Source organism: Sycon ciliatum, chromosome 2, assembly GCF_964019385.1.
Source record: "Sycon ciliatum chromosome 2, ocSycCili1.1, whole genome shotgun sequence".
Classification (NCBI taxonomy): domain Eukaryota; kingdom Metazoa; phylum Porifera; class Calcarea; order Leucosolenida; family Sycettidae; genus Sycon; species Sycon ciliatum.
In genome coordinates, this window is record NC_088644.1 from 14,936,522 (window position 1) to 14,956,074 (window position 19,553).

At 45.6% G+C, this 19,553-nt stretch overlaps 1 protein-coding gene across 1 annotated transcript in view; it reads right to left on the reverse strand.

Moving 5' to 3' along the window:
- The window catches only part of LOC135808883 (sushi, von Willebrand factor type A, EGF and pentraxin domain-containing protein 1-like), a 164,147-nt gene that overhangs the window by 13,935 nt on the left and 130,659 nt on the right, over window positions 1–19,553 (reverse strand). Inside the window, exons 16-26 of the mRNA XM_065322124.1 lie at window positions 16,910–17,101; window positions 11,938–12,123; window positions 11,379–11,579; window positions 10,396–10,581; window positions 9,929–10,126; window positions 8,397–8,582; window positions 7,786–7,974; window positions 4,907–5,110; window positions 4,019–4,318; window positions 1,818–2,003; window positions 554–754 (exon numbers count right to left, since the gene is read on the reverse strand). Of these exons, the coding sequence (XP_065178196.1) occupies window positions 554–754; window positions 1,818–2,003; window positions 4,019–4,318; window positions 4,907–5,110; window positions 7,786–7,974; window positions 8,397–8,582; window positions 9,929–10,126; window positions 10,396–10,581; window positions 11,379–11,579; window positions 11,938–12,123; window positions 16,910–17,101 (2,229 nt within the window). The remainder of the gene's footprint in view (window positions 1–553; window positions 755–1,817; window positions 2,004–4,018; window positions 4,319–4,906; window positions 5,111–7,785; window positions 7,975–8,396; window positions 8,583–9,928; window positions 10,127–10,395; window positions 10,582–11,378; window positions 11,580–11,937; window positions 12,124–16,909; window positions 17,102–19,553) is intronic.

The following is a 19,553-nucleotide window of genomic DNA, read 5'->3' on the forward strand; positions in this document are numbered from 1 at the left end:
ACAGCCTCAGCTGCACATTTGCCATTGTCCATCTTCCACGGTACTTTACGCTGCTCGGCCGTGACTCAGCCCCTCGCCTCGGATTGCTGCACATCGGCCCAGCCAATTATCACGCCTATGCTACCTCAGACACCGCACTAGATGCACCCACGGCTGAAACTGCTGCAATTCTAAGCCGCATCGACTCCCGTTCCCACGGTCTCGGCTGCATCCAGGATGTCCAGGCTCACACTTCCATCCAGCCTTACACCGCACCCGTTGCCCATCCTCCATCCCGTGTACCCGTCCATCTGCGAGACATCACAGACGAGGCACCCGCAACACCCATGTTTGGTCGCCCCATCAGGGACAGCATACCCCCCCCCCCCCCATTACTTCATCGGTGCCAGATCTGCCTACAGCTGCCAGCCGTGACAAGCAATTCTGCCAAGCACACTGCCTCCACTGCTTCGGCTGCCATCGCTATGTGCATTTCTGTGTCTATTTTTGCCGGCGTTTGCACCATGATGGTTTCTGGCTATCTTGTAAAAAAGAAGAAGAAAAGAAGACATACGTTTGCAGTCTGGATGGTTGTTACTCCATCCTCCACTAGCCTGACACACAGCAGTAGTAGGTTCAGTAGTAGAATAGCCGATATCACATGTCCATGTGACAGTGTCGTTGTACAGGTAGTGTGTCAGACTGGCACGCTGTATTCCCATTCGAACAGAGGAGCTACCAGATGTTGGACTGCCTGGGTTAGGGCATGTTCGGGCTGTTCCACAGAGAAGCACAGAGAAACACAAGGTGCATTAAGACTGCATCCAGGTTGCTGCACCGTTCTGAGGAAGTGTTGTGTCTGTATGTACGGGTGACTTTTGAAAAGAGGAATGCAGTGGAAAAGTGTGATTCGATACCCGGAAACAAATCCCTACATCTTAGATTACGGATTGTGTGGATTTAAAAAAAGCATGGTTGGAAGTTGATTAGTACTGATCATAGGGTATGCCTCTGTTGCATGAGTAGCACCTCTGCTCAACACATAATATCAAGAGTGCATAAAAAAGAGTATGCAAACATGGTTATGGGTCAGTGCGCGGCGCGCTGCCTTCGTTACGTAACTTGTCTCCATCACGCTCCGAAAGCATGCACCCAAACCCACAATTTTTCGTACAAGCCCATCCGTTTTTACTCGATTCGTTCCAGTACCTACGCGATCTCTAAATGTTGGCTCGTGAACTCCAGTTCCATACAAAAGTTCATTTCAAACCAGAGGGAAAGTGCGGTGTTTGATTTTCCGCAGTGCACGGACTGCAGCTGAATGATGTAATGAAGGCAGCGCGCCGCGCATGTGGCCCATAGAAAAGAGATCACAGTCGCATACTCTTGTTTACGGACTCTTGATAATAAATTTCGGACCCAGTAGAGCGTCTGGCCCCTATATGATGTCCACCCCCTATATAGAGTCCATTAGTCCGAAATCCACTATACGCAACTGTAAGTTCAAAGTTTAGATGGACGTCACTCTCCATGGTAGCATACAATTCCTTTTCCTCCAGACTGGATAAACTGGACTCCTGGACTGGAAACAGTGTACTCCTTATAGGGGATTGCGCGGCTGGATGAAGCTCATCAAAACTGAGCGGACTCCTGGACTCTGCACAGGGGATTTTTTGACCAATGGACTCTATATAGGGTGCTGGACATCATATAGTGCATGGACTTTATAGTGAGTCCAACATATGCAATTCCGTATTTGGACTGTGCTACATATCTGAAAGGTTTCGGGATGGAAAATACTCCAACCTGTACCTAATACAAAATGAATTTGTACTTACGCAAACAAGCGGGTTTATCATGAGACCACCTTCTGTTGGACATGCAACGTGCAGTAACAACACCACTTGTAGAACCCAGCAAGTAGAAGCCTGTATGACATTGATATGTTACCGCACTACCAAAGTGTTGGCCTGTCAATGTGCTATATCCATTGGCAAGCTGCCCTTGGTCTGGGCAACTTAAACCTGTTAACCAATAATGATCGTAAAATCAAAAAAAATAGAGATAGAGAGAGAGAACGAAAAAGATAGATAGATGGATGAATGGATGGATGGATGAATGGATGGATGGATGGATGGATGGATGGATGGATGGATGGATAGATAGATAGATACTTCCTCCGGAAACAACAACTTCGTGACTTTTTGACATGACTTTTCAAGGAGTTTAATACTGTGCCCAACAAAAGTGATCTGTTGGAGAGAAACACTTCAACACATTCAATTGACATATCTACAATATCTACAAGATTGATTAGAGGGAGTAGAGTCTCAGTCTCAGTCTGGGTCGCCATTGCTCGAATCATCACCGCTGATACTGTTCCAAGTGGCAGATCGATCGACGCGATGTCGTATGTCACGGAGAAGCTTCTCCGCGTCCCTGATCGTCTTCGCTGTTACCTGAATGCCTTCTCCAACATCTCGACGGAGACCCCGGTAGCCCCCCCCCCCCCCCCAGCACTGGTAGATCTACTCATTACCGCCTCCGTTCTTGCTCGAGGATGCCCCGGCACAACAAACACAGGCAACGCCAAGCATTTAAAATTTCCTGATATCATAGTCGTACCAGCACTTCCCGACTGCCGCGATCAGATCTCGCCTTCTCCTTTGCGACCAAGGACACATAGTCAAGGCTGCTGGAAAGGGCGAGATCATCCAAGGTGAGGTCTGGGCTCTGCAGTGCCTGAACGACTTCTATTTTTGAACTTGTTCATCTTGCTCTGCTGCACGAAGTGACGATTGTCACATCTCTGCGTTTTGGAGTTTTGACATCTTGCCGACCTGTTCACATGTAGGCAGGCGTTTCGGGGATGGCGAAGATTTCAAAACGCTAGCTGCTATTGCTATTTATTTTCCACTCTTCTTGCTCCTCGGTGCCATTTTCCTGCTGTGTCAAATGCACACCAAACTAGACTAATAGCACAGCTCCGCTTCTTCTTGTGTTGACTACAGATCCACGTGTCTATGAGTTGAGCACCGTAACAGCCATACTTCCAACACTTATAGATGCAAGTAGGACACAACATGATACGGAGGGATATTATATTATTGGGGAAAACACAGGAAAGAGATAGACAGGAGATAGACTACATGGCGGATATTGGATGATAGTGCTTGGATGAGGCTGAGGAAGAGATACGTTGCTTGTGCATGATGGGTTTGGTTTGCCTAGAAACCATACTGACATGCTGTAATAGGAACCCCTGGGACCTGGTATATGAGAGTTCTCTTATCCTAGCCGCAAATGTCACAAAGCGTGCCGAGTAAGACAGATATTGTTTTTTCCAGATGCATAGATACCGAAGCAGTTCCTCGAAATTGTATCTAGCAGGCAGGTATTGTGTGTGTATGTGTATCTAGCAGGCAGGTATTGTGTGTGTGTATCTAGCAGGCAGGTATTGTGTGTGTGTGTGTGTGTGTATCTAGCAGGCAGGTATTGTGTGTGTGTGTGTGTGTGTGTGTGTGTGTGTGTGTGTGTGTGTGTGTATCTAGCAGGCAGGTATTGCGTGTGTGTGTATCTAGCAGGCAGGTATTGTGTGTGTGTGTGTGTGTGTGTGTGTATCTAGCAGGCAGGTATTGTGCATGTGTGTATCTAGCAGGCAGGTATTGTGTGCGTGTGTATCTAGCAGGCAGGTATTGTGTGTGTGTATCTAGCAGGCAGGTATTGTGTGTGTGTGTGTATCTAGCAGGCAGGTATTGAGTGTGTGTTTAGTGATACAGTCAGACCTCTTTTATCCGGATCCCTCGCCATGCGGAAGAAAATCGTTGGTTACCGATTTACAGCATATGCCATGCACACATACAGTATGTGTGTTCGATTATCCGGTTCCCTCGCCTATCCGGATTTTTTTGTGGAAAATGGATGTGTGCGGTTAAGCAACGTCTGACTGCAGTGACTTCACTGGATACTGTAGCAAACTGATCAGGTCGTGCGCTGCATCACAAACTTCAGTACCAGCCCTACACAGTTTCAACCTTACCTTGAACAATGAGTGTGATGCTCTTTTGTGCTCTGCTAATGGGATTCCAAGCACTGCAGGTGTATGTACCTCCATCAGCTCTGCGGACACTGCTGATTTCCAGCTGAGAATCTGTCATATTGTGATGTATATTACTCTTGTTGGTGATTTGGTAGCCTAACTCATCCCACGAGTGCTCACTACTCTCGGTTCTCTGCCATGAGAGGGTGATATTCGTGCCGACAACCTGGCATCTTAGAGTAACATGGGTGGAGATAGTTGCAGTAACATTCTGTTGTGGAATGGCAATCGATGCCGGAACTAGAACAGACACAGCATTGACATGTGTACATGCGAGTCACTTTGTGAGTGAGAACACCCATCCATGGCAAACCAATCCGGGACCAGCCACAATCACAAGAGAGGGAAGAATCTCATGACTATTGCAGATTTTTGTCTAGTAAATGCTAGTCAGTAGCAATAGTGCTGTTGACATTGCATGGATGTTGAGTCACTGAATTCACTTTTTCTCAAAACGCTGCCAGGAAAGTAAAAAAGGCCAGCATTTCCCCAAGTTCCCTGCTAATGTTTACAGTTCATGGTATATTTGTATGTGAAAGGACTTGAGCCAAGTAATGGCAATATGATCATACTACAAAACAATAAAAAAATACAAATACACTGAAATACTCCCTGATGAACTTCCAAGGGAAAAACATTGGAGAGCATTACAACTGAAATTGCAGTGTACGGCTGTGGTGGTGGTGGCGGCGGCGGCGGCTGCGGTGGTGGTGGTGAAACTTTAAAGACGTGATTTATTGGCTGCAGCGGTGCTTCCGAATATTGAAGAAAGACATAAGAATGGACTTTAAACAAGATGAAGTGGACATTCATTGAATAATGACTAACGAAAGCACTCTGGAGTGGTGTAGTCTGACCATTGACCATGGGTTTGATTCAACACTATGCATTTCACAGGCTCGGCCGTGACATTTATATCATACCCGTCCACACATTGGAAGTATGCCATGTCATTCAGCTGGGTGGAGTTTGCTTCTATGCGGCCATAGAGTGGTGCATGGATCTGCGTAATCTCACAGTAGTGGTTGATTGCTGAATCAAGGCACGTAGAATAGTGGCACATGTATTCTTTTGAAATAAGTTTGAGAGCAGACTTGGGCGTGTTCACCCATCACGCCACACTGCACTTTTGCCAACCCACACAAATCGCATAACACCAGGCTGTCCAACTGTCCTACTTTGGACCAATACATTTGTGTACATTTACATGGGAGACAATTGCCTTTGTATACATTATATAAGGGTGTCCTGCTTTGGAACGTGGCAAGGTTGGACAGACTGTAACACATGCTACCGTCTTGAAGAACCTAGTCGGGACACTGAATGATTGAGAGCCTCCCCTTGAATGTCACGCTTTAGAGCTCAACCACGGCACCATACCTCAACCACGGCACCATACCTCAACCACAGCACTATACCTCAACCACGGCACCATACCTCAACCACTGCACCATACCTCAACCACGGCACCATACCTCAACCACGGCACCATACTTCAACCACGGCACCATACCTCAACCACGGCACCATACCTCAACCACGGCACCATACCTCAACCACGGCACCATACCTCAACCACGGCACCATACCTCAACCACGGCACCATACCTCAACCACGGCACCATACCTCAACCACGGCACCATACCTCAACCACGGCACCATACCTCAACCACGGCACCATACCTCAACCACGGCACCATACCTCAACCACGGCACCATACCTCAACCACGGCACCATACCTCAACCACGGCACCATACCTCAACCACGGCACCATACCTCAACCACGGCACCATACCTCAACCACGGCACCATACCTCAACCACGGCACCATACCTCAACCACGGCACCATACCTCAACCACGGCACCATACCTCAACCACGGCACCATACCTCAACCACGCCACCATACCTCAACCACGCCACCATACCTCAACCACGGCACCATACCTCAACCACGGCACCATACCTCAACCACGGCACCATACCTCAACCACGGCACCATACCTCAACCACGGCACCATACCTCAACCACGGCACCATACCTCAACCACGCCACCATACCTCAACCACGCCACCATACCTCAACCACGGCACCATACCTCAACCACGGCACCATACCTCAACCACGCCACCATACCTCAACCACGGCACCATACTGAACAAAGCACATGCATGGGGTGTGCAATAGCTTCTGTCTCTACAACCCATACTGCTACGATAGCTTCTGTCTCTACAACCCATACTGCTACGATAGCTTCTGTCTCTACAACCCATACTGCTACGATAGCTTCTGTCTCTACAACCCATACTGCTACGATAGCTTCTGTCTCTACAACCCATACTGCTACGATTGGACGCGGCAAAGAGGAGAGAGACTGTAACAGTAAGCATACTAAATTACTAGCAGCTCCAGTCGACACAACAAATCGAACTCACTCCTTCTGGACTAACCAAGAGTAAGTAAGTAAGTAAATTATCGTGTCCGTTCCCGAAGGGAACTCACGACGGCCGCTAACACCCGGTAAATCCTAGCGACAGATGCAGCGCCTAACGGTGGGGGTGAGTGGATAAGTCTCACAACCACTGGCACAAGTGCCGAGAACGACCCCATTAGCTGTATCCATGTACCCCTTGTGCCTGGCCACTAACCAAGAGCTGAGGGGAAACTCTCGTCGTAGCCAGCTTCATATTTCGGAATAAATGCAGGGAGTCATATCCGACTCCCTGCTGTGTTCAGAGTACGGTATGGGAGGCAGAATAAGGATGTGTGTAGAGAAATAGTTGTCCATTATGCATGAATAATAATAAGTAATTCGGGATCACCATACAGAGCATGCAGGAAGAGTGTAAGTCATTATGTGATTGGAAGGCCAACGGGAATGGGAGAAGCAGTCTCTAAGACCATTCCCGTCACAGAGACTCAGTAGAAATACTGAACAGGTAAAACAAGCAAAGGTGGAGGAAGAAGCCTGGAGCATGCAGAGCAAGTGACACACGAGCATAAGTGGTCCCAGTCCGATCCAATAGGATAGGTTGCAGGGGTGTAGGTATAGGATAGGTTGCAGGGGCGTAGGTATAGGATAGGTAACTGGTTGCAGGGGTGTAGGTATAGGATAGGTTGCAGGGGTGTAGGTATAGGATAGGTTGCAGGGGTGTAGGTATAGGATAGGTTGCAGGGGTGTAGGTAGACTGATCCGTGACTTTCTCAGCAACCAAGTGACTCTGCCAAGTTTGGTGCAATGTGGGCTGGTGCCAGGCATGCTGCAGGAACTACATAGCCGGGGACCACTCCAAATGGACCTGGGGCTACAAGCCTGTTTTTTTTAATGATGAGAAATACGACAAGCAATGCCCTGACCATGGATACTATTGGTATAATTCTTTCCTTGCTATAGAAGTAAATGCAGCATAACGTCAAGATTAAAGAAATGAGTGTGACAGTACTTCAAAGCATATGCATTCATGTTTCGACATCTGTGAAACCCAATCATAATTATGTACTTGCATAAACCAGTGTCTGCAACACAACAGCGTGCACTGATTGACTTGGAGGATCTATATGATCTGCACAACTCACCAATACACGTGTGAAAGCCCGAAATATGGGAAATCCCCATCACCCAGCCAACATGTTAAGTGCTCTTTATCTCAACTCCCCACACTTCTCATCAATGCTTTATCTCAAGAATGCACAGAGTACTTACGGCTGCATGATCCTCGTTCCGACCATCTACCATCGACCTCGGTGCCCGGTATGCAGCGAATGGAAGAATGGCGCTCCTTTACATATCCAGAATCACATTGATACTGACAGATGTCATGGATTCGCCGGCCAGAACAGTTAACGTTGCCATTCTGGATGGGAGAATAGCTTTTACAGTAGGAGGAATTTCCTGTACATGACAATAGGTAGAGGTATACACATTCAGCCAGTGAGAGACTCTACATGGCTATTTGACTCACTGAAGCTCAGCAGAGCTTGTCACCGGTTTTCTTTCCGTCAGGTTTTGGGTTCAATGCTTTGGGAAGTCTGATAGTCCCAAAATTAATATATTTGTCAAAATTGTAAAGCCATGCTGCCAGCCATAATATGAGCCATGCCATATACTAATATTCATAGGCGATGTCATATTTTCATCAAGAGCAAACAAATACCGTGGAAATAAAGAGGGAGATTTGTGTGTTCTTGAGGCAATACTTATTGTACTCTTGGTACATTAAAACAAAAACCTTTGACCCTCTGCACATACTCACTGCACATACTGCACCTGGATAGTTGGAGTTTGCCGAGATAATAATGGAGTACTGTACTTACGTTCACATTCGGGTTGGGTACTGGACCACATCTTGTTGGCCATACACACTCCAGTAAGAGAAGAATTTGGATGGTTGAGCATGTCATAGCCAAGTCTGCAGGTGTACGTAACTGTATCCTCGTACTTCAAGCCAGTCACTATGTAGTTACCATTAGTAGGTGCACCAGGGTCAGGACAGCTTATACCTGTAGACAATGTACCAATAGAGTCAACCAATAATATGTCTATATTTTAAAGTTTGATAGAGTTGAACAAAGGAAAACGTCTGAAGAAAAGAATGTCTGCCACCACCAGGAATCAAAAAAGGGAGCCTCGATTTTGGCTTGGCTCACGAATAGCAAGGTCCCTGGTTCGAGTCCCGGTGGTATGACTGATGATTTTTCTTTCTTTCATATCTGGCTTGCAAGTGTTGAGTTTCGGAGAGAAAAGAGCAGTACGTGGCATGTGGCCTCTAATTTCCTTAAACTTTGAAGATCTCCGTGAAGTCCAAATTTGAAATTGCAATGCTCTAAATGATAATATTTTTCTAACTGTTACATGCTAAATACGTGATAAGCGGCTATGATACATCATCATGATCATGTTTTCTTTTCTCTCTTAGCAGTGAGAAACAAGGCTAAAGGCAACTTGACAAACTAAAACTTTTAGTTAATGTTGCTGCTACTTGAAGTAGAGAAAGAAAAGGGGCATATGGATACAAGTTAAAAATAACTGTCTACCACTGTAACTAGATACTATATACAGTCAGAAAGTGCAACAACTAGGCACAAAACTGACAGAGTACTGAGACATTCGACGTCCTGACACCTAGCTCCTACATATGCATCTCCGAAGCGCTAACCAACACTCAACAGCCTTCCAACTCAGAAGGTTTTAGGATAAGGGGAGACCAACACGGTTTTGTGCAATTCGTCTTCAAAATGCTCCCCCTTCTGTACTTATCTTTGATATTTCTGAGGCGCCCCAAGTTGGGTGGTGTGCTGCTTTGCTGCTTGGATTTGTAGTTAGACCGCTTTGTCAAGTATCTTACTGGTCTCGTCACCGTCCGGTAACAATCAACATTCTTTGTTAGCTTGGGACTTTCAGCTTGTAGTCATTTTCGTTGCGCTTTCCTTCAAGGCTGTTGGCTTGCGCTTTGGAGATGTGTCGGCTAGCTGTCAGCCTAACTGTCAGGTCGTCAAATGTCAGTTTTGTGCCTACTAGTAGTTGTTGTTCTTTCTGACTGTACAATCTGCAGTCATGACCAAAGACATCCAACCCACGTGCTGAAAGCAGCGCCAAGGATCATGCGGCCGCTGCGGCCCTCGGGTCATTTTTGCGAACATGCATGATGTCATTGAAGTGGAAACGCGGCACTACTTTTGACTCGCGGGTCAGATTTCTTTGGCCACGATTGTAGTTACAGTCATGGACAGTTACTTAACTCGTATCCATATGTTCCTTTCCTTTCACAATTCATTATTGACTAAACATCTGAGTTTCATATTGCACACCTACTTCAAGTAAGCAAAAAAAGTATTTGTATACGTACGTATACAGGTTGGTGTGTTCTTGCTCCATGTACTATTTGCTTGACATACAGCGTTGGTATTCCCTGTGAATCCTGTATCACACACCCATCTAACAATGTCATCATATTGGAAAGGACCTCGTCTCCAGAGACGCCGTCCTTGCCGTTCTACATAATACTGTCCAGATGTTGGTGTTACTGGAGTGGGACATTGGCGGGCTGCAATCAAAGAAAAGATCAAATTACAGTTCATTGCGTTCAGGTCACATGGATCTGCTCTCCTTTGTTCTCCTTTGACTACCATAGCTGCGATGTACAAATTCTTTTTCCTTTGATCTAGCTTCGTATCATAGCATCATTGAGTCTAATGCCTGCGAAACACTTCCATCATGAAAAACTCCACCGTTGGCCGGGGGGGGGGGGGGGGGAGGGGGGGGGGGCATCGACTTGTACACTCTTGGTTATGTACTCTTGATAACAGCACTTACGTTGGCATGTAGGTTTGGGTTGAGACCATTGTCCAGTTCCTACACATGTCACTGTGAGTGTACCACTTGGTATGTTCTCCATCTTATAACCTGTGTTACAAGTGTATCTTCTATTCTTTCCATAATCAAATCCGTTAGTTGTAGCCTTGCCATTTTCAGGTCGACCAGGATTTCTACATATTATCCCTGTTTGAAACACATGTTGTAGAATAACCCCACAGCAGTGTTAAAATATTGTGATGAACAAAACAGGACAATAATCTATAACATAATTATGTGAGCGCGTGTGGGTGGGTGTTTATGTGTGTGTGCGATGTTTATTGTCTGTGTTAAAGTAAGTGTGTGCACATGTGTGTGTGTGTGTGTGTGTGTGTGTGTGTGTGTGTGTGTATGTGTGTGTGTGTGCATGTGTGTGCACTAATGTGTGTGCAGGTGCATGTGTGTGTGTGTGTGTGGGGGGGGGTGGGTGGGTGTGTGTGTCTTTGTGCAACAGTGCCGGATCACCTAGTCATGGCTATCCGGGTTTTATTAAGCAGGGTACCCACCCTCACATCCCTAAGGACTCTTTTGTAGGTATGCACGTGTTTGTGTGTGTGTTTGTGTGTGAGAGAAAGAGAGAGAGTGTGTGCTCATGCATGTGTTCACATGTGTGTATGCCGGATTCCTGCTGCTGTGTACATGCCAATGTATGTGTGTCTGCTCCTAAACTTTCCTTCCCATTTTGCACGCTGTGTGACTGTGCCGTTACCCATACTTTCTCATTTGCTCTGTAGTGCTTCTATTCATTTTGTTTTCATTTAGTATTTTTCTGTTTGGCGTGCATGAGCAGTGTGGATGCCGAGACCCTTAGTCGGTTTAGCTGCTGTTGCTCCGCCTCCACTGCTCCGGCTGCCATCGCTATGTGCATCCATCTGTGCTTTTTTTGGCCGTTGTTTGCACCATGATTATTTGTGGCTTTCTGGTAATATACAAAAAAAACATACTTTGGCAGCCTGGGCGGTTGTTACTCCATCTTTCATTAGCCTGACACACAGCAGTAGTAGGTTGAGTAGTAGAATAGCCGATATAACATGTCCATGTGACAGTGTCGTTGTACAGGTAGGGTGTCAGACTGGCACGCTGTACTCCCATTTGAACAGAGAAGGCACCAAATGTAGGACTGCCTGGATCAGGACACGCCCGGGCTGTTCAACAGAGAAGCACAGAGAAACACGCAGTGCATTAAAAACTGCATCCAGGTTGCTGCGCCGTTCTGAGGAAGTGCTGTGTCTGTATGTATGGGGGGGGGGAGTCTTTTGAAAACAGGATTATGGCGGAAAAATGTTATTCAATACCCGAAAACAAATGCCGACATCATATTATGGGTTGTGTGCATTAAAAAAAGTGCAAGTTGATATGTACTGATCATAGGTATGCCTCTGTTAAAGATTAGCACCTCTACTTAACAAACAATCCCGTACCAGGACTGGGCTACATATCTGAAACGCTGCGGGATGGAAAACCCACCAACCTGAACCTGATAGAAAATTATTTCGTACTTACGCAAACAAGTGGGTTTATCATGAGACCACCTTGTGTCGAATAAACATCGTGTAGTAACAACACCACTTGTAGAACCCTCCATGTAGAAGCCTTTATGACATCGATATGTTACTGTACTACCAAATTGTTGACCTGTCGATGTGCTATCTCCATTGACAAGCCGTCCTTGGTCTTGGCAACTTATACCTGTTCACCAATATTTATTGTAAAAGAAAAAGAGAGATGGAGAGAGAGAAAGAAAAAGATAGATAGATAGATATATAGATAGTGGTTGAGCACTCTCATGTGGGGTAGTGCCTTTGCTGTTTGCATTACGCAGAGCTCACTGACTTGTCAGTTTGAGCACTCTGGCAAGGTACGTTCGGGCCTGATTAGAAATTTTTATTTCCATTGCTATCAGGTTCGGCCTCATTTCCTCTGTGCTGCGCTGATGAGTTCACAAAGAACGAAACAGCATGCTGTCCGCAGATTGAGTATTTTCGCTCCTGCTCTTGTAGTGGTCGAGCACTCTCATGTGGGGTAGTGCCTTTGCTGTTTGCATTACGCAGAGCTCACTGGCTTGTCAGTTTGAGCACTCTGGCAAGGTACGTTCGGGCCTGATTGGAAATTTATATTTTCATTGCTATCAGGTTCGGCCTCATTTCCTCTGTGCTGCGCTGATGAGTTCACAAAGAGCGAAACAGCATACTGTCCGCAGATTGAGTAGATAGATAGATAGATACACAAGATGTTTGTTAGATGTTTGTTTGATAGATAGAAAGATAGATACACAAGTCATCAAGCGATGGATAGCCGAGAAATTCGTTGTTACTCCGAGTCTCGTGCGAAAGCACTCATCAGACAACTTCATACTTTGTCATCCCTTTTCCTCGCGCTATTGAAATGTACCTCCATCACCTCTGCCTTCTCTCCGTATATATTCTAGTGATTGTTAGTCTTGGTCATATGCCGTCTGATGAAGTGTTTTGACACGAAACTCGGAGTAACAGCGGAAAGAGACTCGTTTGATTCATTGCTGTGTAATATTTGTAGATGGATAGATAGATAGATAGATGGATAGATACACAAGGCAGAACAACAGAGACCAAAAGCTTTCTCGTAACTCGGAGTTTCGTGTTGAAAAACACTCATCAGACGATAAAACATGATGTGCTATTCGCTGGTTATACATTGTACTACATGTTTTTTGTTTTGTTTTTTTTTTCTACAAAATCCACATATCTCCAGACACTGGGGTGAATGATGGAGTGTGGTGGTGGGGCCCATTAAGCTCCGCCGACCAGAGGTCTCGGCTTCATAGCTCCATGGACGCACCATGTACATGATGTATAGGGTAATTGTAATGTAGGCTAAGGCAGTGCTAAGGCAGTGCTATAACCACAATAGAAGATAACACCAGTGCTGGAATATACTGTGACTAATATTAGCTTATCAGCGTAGTTACTTCAAAATAGTTTTATCAGCTCAAGACAATCTTTTGTGGCGTCAGGGGGGGGGGTGGGGGGGGGGGGGTGATTGTCCTCGTCTTCTGGGATGCTGGCGTTGCTAAGCGGTACTGCTCCAGGAACTCTCCTAAGGTGAGGCAATGTTGGCTTGATGGAGTTTTGTCAGAGTCATGGCTTGTTCGTGTACACTGTGACGTGACTCGTTTGTAGAACCATAAATGGCCCAGTATCTGCAAAAATGGACCTTAGGGTGATTTTTCACAAAATGACTTTTTCTGCTGTTGTCATCTATAGGTATCTAGTGATCACATGGCAAAGTATTAGACCGAACAAAGCAATATTTGATGACCCAGAAGCTTCTCAAACAAGCATAGGTACATATCAGGAAATACAACAATTTATCACAGTGTTTTCCACATCGGAATACTCATAGCCAGCAATCGCATGTCATCATGTTCATTGAAATTCAACATAATTTTATGAATCGACCTTTTTTTCATGATCACTTTTCAACGAGGACGAAGCAAAGTCGGCCGAACGAAGCCTAGGGTAAGAAAATTACCCTCTCCACTTCACCATCACGATACTGGCATAGATACGAGACAAAACAACTAAAAAATCCACAAGAAAACTGTACGGCCATCTTCGCGCTGACTTTGGTCTGAGAATTTCTATCACGATCAAAAATCTACGAGGAGCGCTCAAGAATAAGCTACAGACGTACCTTTATTGTTCTCTACTCCTTTTTAGGGTTTATCGGGTGTTAGCGGCCGTCGTGAGTTCCCTTCGGGAACGTGAGTTCCCTTTGGGAACGGATACGATAATTTACTTTTTCTTTTTTTTTACTCCTTTTTCAAGGCACAAAAGTCGACTCTCCACTTTCAAACCAGGAACCAGACATACCAGTGGTCCTTTTCAGCTGCTCCACGAGTGCAGGAAATGTTCACCAAGGGTTGCAGAGCAGCATCCATTCCAGAAAAAGAGCTAAAATACGAGTGAGACTACATGCTTGAGTACATGAGCACACGCATGAGTACATGCTGAAAATATTCAGTTTCAGCGTTTCTGCTCCAAACAGCAATTAGCTTCGATTAGCTACAAAGATTACACCAGAGGATCAAACAACAACCATTTTTCCAGTTTTTTTGGCAGATGGCTTCCTTGTGCTTGGCCCAGCATGCCAAAAATTACAACTCTCAGATGTCCTCGATTGCTGGCCATGATGTGTTACAAAAGTCAGTGTAATAAATCATTCATCCAGTTTTGTTGTAAAACAACTCCTGAGTCTTGGGCAACCTCTGGCATAGAGCATGGATGGCCTTGATCCTCATCACTGCATACCAATGAAAACTGTTTGAACGCCATCCCAAGTCCCCTGAAAATCCACATAAGTGCATGTAGTAGACGGATTTTTTACCGTATCATACCGCATGTACCGTATATCGATAGACTTACCATATCGTATATAGTACGTTATTTTGTGTACGTCCTGTGTGCGTTATGTTGGTGCATGCGCGTGTTGCTGTGGTCTGAAAAGCAGTCTTCGTCTTGAGTTCATCATGTCTTCGTCTTGAGTTCATCATGTTTTCGTCTTGAGTTCGTCATGTCTAGTTGTGTTTCGTCGTCGTGTCAATAAACAGTCTTCTAAGTGTAGTTATCGTCGTCCCTTTGTATAAGTGTGGAGATGGCACGGGACTGGGAGCAGGTGGAGAAAAGGCAGTTACTACAGTGCAGAACAGGAGGGGGGGGGGGTGGCTACAACTACACCTGGAGTCCCAGTCTGTGAATCCCACAGGGAATGCGACACAGGCACAACATTCTAACACCCCAGGCTTCATCTCATACACAATTTGGAGGTAGTCTCGGCATCACTGCTGCACCTCTGTGAAATTTGAGCTCTGTGGGAAACTTGCTGCATGCGCGTCAGTGCGCCATGATTCCAGCACTGAGCGCAGAGAGTTCGTAGCTCATCAATCATGTTCAGCTCTTGCCCCGTCCAAGGGGTTTGGTGTTCACCACGGAGTCCAGTGTGGGAGACTGGAAAAATTCAGATCATGTCACTAGCGGCAGCGCTCTTTCGTCCTGACTCGAGTTGATCCAGCCATTTCAATTTGTCTACCTCTGTTGCCGGCGCCTCACTAGTTTCTCCTCGTTCAGTATTTCCCCTGAGCGGAGCTGTACTAAATTCAGAAGGGCCCTACGAGGATTATCAGATGTCAGAAAGTACTTTTGCCAGCAGAGAGCTCCTTTGGCGGAGCGCCTAAATCAAGTTGAAATTCTCGTCGCTAAATAGGAATTGCGCGTCGACAAAAACATCTTCTGTAAACTGTCGTAGTTCTCTATCAGACGCGACGATTCCTGCCTAGGAAATAAAATGGCTTCTGGCAGAGCCGGACGACAGCTAGCTGGCCATCGTGAGCGAACTCTCCTACTACTAGGACGATCAAAAGCATCCATTGTTGCGATGAACTAATTTTTTGTTTGCATGTGCAGAGCGCGAAGCAAGAGTTTTTTGCCGTTGCAGAAATGACTCATTCTGCAAAAATGATTTTCACCCGAAGGTCGATTCTCGCTGATACTGGGCCAAATGATGTGATTTTTCGGCCATTTTTCGGGGTATGCGAGTTTCTAGGTTCCCTTCAGAAACGTTTTCAAGAGCTTTGCACAGTCGATCTACACCCCAATGGGAACCTATCTGCAAATTTTGAGCAAAATCGGAGAGATTGACTTAGCCTAATACTTTGGTATTCTCAGACATGCCCTCTTTTAAATTCTCGTGCAGTAGCTGTCTAGTACACAAGAACGTTCTGGGCCATCTTGCGCTACTGTTGCAATCCTAGCTGATTTGTTGTTGTGGACCTGTTTATCTTTCTTGTCATGTGCTGTTGTTCAGCAAGTGATGCTTCATTGCGGCTTCATTTGAGTTTCCACTAGAGCAGAGATTTTCCCATGACGTCTCAACACTGACAGGCATATTGAGACATTCAACAACCCTACTCTAACACATCTACGAAGCGCAAACCCACAATCTTCCAATTTGGAAGGCTCAGTTGCAGAAAGTTCCAATGAAGGGAAGGGATTCGCCACGAAAGTGCCAGGTTGTTGAATGCCTCAATATCCTTTTCAGTTTTGTGCCTTGTTGTCGCACTATCTGACTGTAGAATATCTCGTTACATTGGTGAACTGTTAGTCATAACTTGCAACTTATTGGTCCTTTCTCTCTTTACTGAAATACAGTGGAGATTGGATATAACGACACTCCTTCGGGAGAGAACAAAATGTCACTATTCGACCGGTCACTAAACCCGATCTTCACAAAGGACTTACTAAACGACTAGGGCAACAGAATTGCGTCGCTAAACTCAATCTGTCGTTATAGTTATACAAAGTCGTTATATCCGATCTCCACTGTATTGAAAAAGGTAAAATGTTGCAGGTAAGTATGAAACTGCTGTAAATAATTATTATGATTAGAAACAAAGGCCAAACTGGTAGTGGGTTCCAATCAGAGTCCCGAAAGTACGTACGTGTACAGGTTGGTGTGTTCTTGCTCCATCTACCATCTGCCTGGCATACAGCACGGGTACTTCCTGTGAATCCTTTATTGCAAAACCATAAAACAGTGTCACCATATTGGAAAGGTCTCGAGACATATTGCCCTTGCCGTGCTACACGATATTGTCCGGAGTCAGGTTTTCCTGGAGTGGGACATTGTCGGGCTGTAAGCAAAGAACACAGTAGAATACTTCTTCAAATAGCAACATGTTGATATCATTCACCAGTATGCATGTAAAAAATATTCCTATCATCTCTCTAACCCTATGTCTTTATCACATTCTCCTACTTACGATCACACAAAACGTAGGTCTGCAGCTGCACCACCTTTAATATGTTTTTGAAACTGATCCCTAGATACTCCTCCCTGCTCCAGGCCTCTGTCCTGGAAGCAATGCTTATGAGCTTAACCTCCCTAATATTGGCATGATACATGTGAAGAGTTTAGATGCAAAAGTGACATACAATGGATCCATTTTACCTTTTTTGGAAATGGCCAAACAAGTTTTCCTTTTATGTGCGGTTTGTATCCAAATCCATAGTAGTTTGGGTATTAAACAGTGAAACCTGTCTAAGGTGACTGCTCAAGGAACCCCCTTAATGTGGTCTTTGTATAGAGGTGGTATCCTTATCCTGGTTCAGTTGCCTGGAGATAACTTCCATTGGTCCCAGATTCATTGGTCCTCAGGAACAACTGGTCGCCTTGACCAGTTATACTGCATTTGAAGTGGCTCTAGTGAGATTTTGGATGCACATTTTGCCTGTGTATGCCCAAGAACTTCCTGGCAGATCTTGTGCGACTGTCGCAGTCCTTGCTCATTTGTTGTTGTAAACCAGGTCTCCTTTTTGTCATGTTGCGCTCAGTTGTTCAGCAAGTGGCGCTTTGTGGCGGCTTCATTGAAGGTTTGCTAGGGCAGTTACTACAGCCATTTTGTTTCAGTGCTGGTAGCTTAGAAAAAAGGCAAGTGGCTGCGCTCCGCGTGTGCTTTCCTGCCGCGAGGTTGGATTCCGCGAGAGTATGGCCATTGGAGAGTTCAAAATTTTAACATTTCCCCAAATGATACGTATGTACACTGTATATCATGTACACATTCACATGTCTGAAGGTTTGTGGTTTTTCAATAAAAAATAAATAAAAAAAGAAAGATTTTTGGACAGTTTGTTCAAGACTTCTTGTTGGCTGTGTTGTTGCAGACTATGGTGGCAGTTTACCTCAAATATTAGGAGGTAACCTTGCTGCGACTGGCCATGTAGATGGTCTACGCAATGGCTTTCTTAGGACAATTTTTTAGATGGACTCAGCAAGTTGCTGGTCACCAGTTGCATGGCTTACATTACATTACATGGTAAAATCGATCGGAGTGCGAACAAACCGTATTTCCCCGTAAGTTAGTACGTACTAACTTTCGAACTTAGCAGCCACATGAGTACTAACTCTCGGGGGTGGTACTATCTTTCGGGGAGTACTTTTTTATCGGGGGTAAATGACACGCAGTGGGAAGCCTGCGCAACTCTAGTGTCCGTGCATATGATGTATGTACTGTACGGTGTCTGTACATGTAGGACGGGTACGAACTTACTATCTTTCGGGGGGAACTGTCTTTCGGGGTGATAACCTCGGCAGTGGAAAGTGTATTTTTTATAGGGGGTACTAAGTCATAGGGGAGAACTAACTTACGGGGAAATACGGTAGTTGTTTTGGATACGATGTTTTTGTTGTGAGAAGCCGCGTGATCCCTCATTCTTGTGCCTAATTTCAAAGCATATTTTAGTCCACTTTTGTACCTTCGCGCGAGCTCCGACATTCGCGCGAATGGATTCGTTCCACAGGACCCAGCTAAGGAGCATCATCGACATGCGGTACCCTAAACGAATTAGCAATGACACTCTGTATAAGCGCTGCGGAGCTGTCCCCATCAGCGAGATGATCACAAGGCAGCGCTACAGTCTCGCTGGCCATATCTTTCATTTGGCCCCAACTGCTCCTCCACAGTTGGCAGTGGATATGTATCTTCGCTTGGCCAATGACGAGGGCACTGAACGCTTCAGGGGTCGACCTCGGACGACTTTGGTAACGATCTTGCAGACGGAACTGTCATCATGGCATGGACTTACCCTCCACCAGCCGCTAGATGCTGACGCAGTCCGCACAATGGCAGCGGACAGACAGGCATGGTGTGGAGCCCGCCCCACCTAACAGGACTGATTCTCGTGATCCACTTGATTCCGCCAGACATGTTGTATGCATATTCTATTTTATTTTATACTTTGCATGAAGTTTTCCCTTAGTCCTATTGGTATTGTCGGCTTTTGTTGACATCACTTCTGTCATTTCATTGTATCGTATTACTCTTCAGACATCAATCCTGAGTGGCATAAGCAAAAGTGGCACCCCGCTACCTACGCGGACATGCTTTTAACAATTTGTACCTTGCCCATCTCCGGAACCGAGAGGGTGTCTAGACGAAACTGTTGCAGCGGGGCAATGAGGACCACCCAGGGATGAAAGGAGCCAACTTTGAGTTAAAAAAAATGTGCATTGTAACAGTGGCCTTACAGTGGACAGCTCCAATATTTGCACTTTTGTGTTTTGGTTTCTTCACATTTGGACAGTTT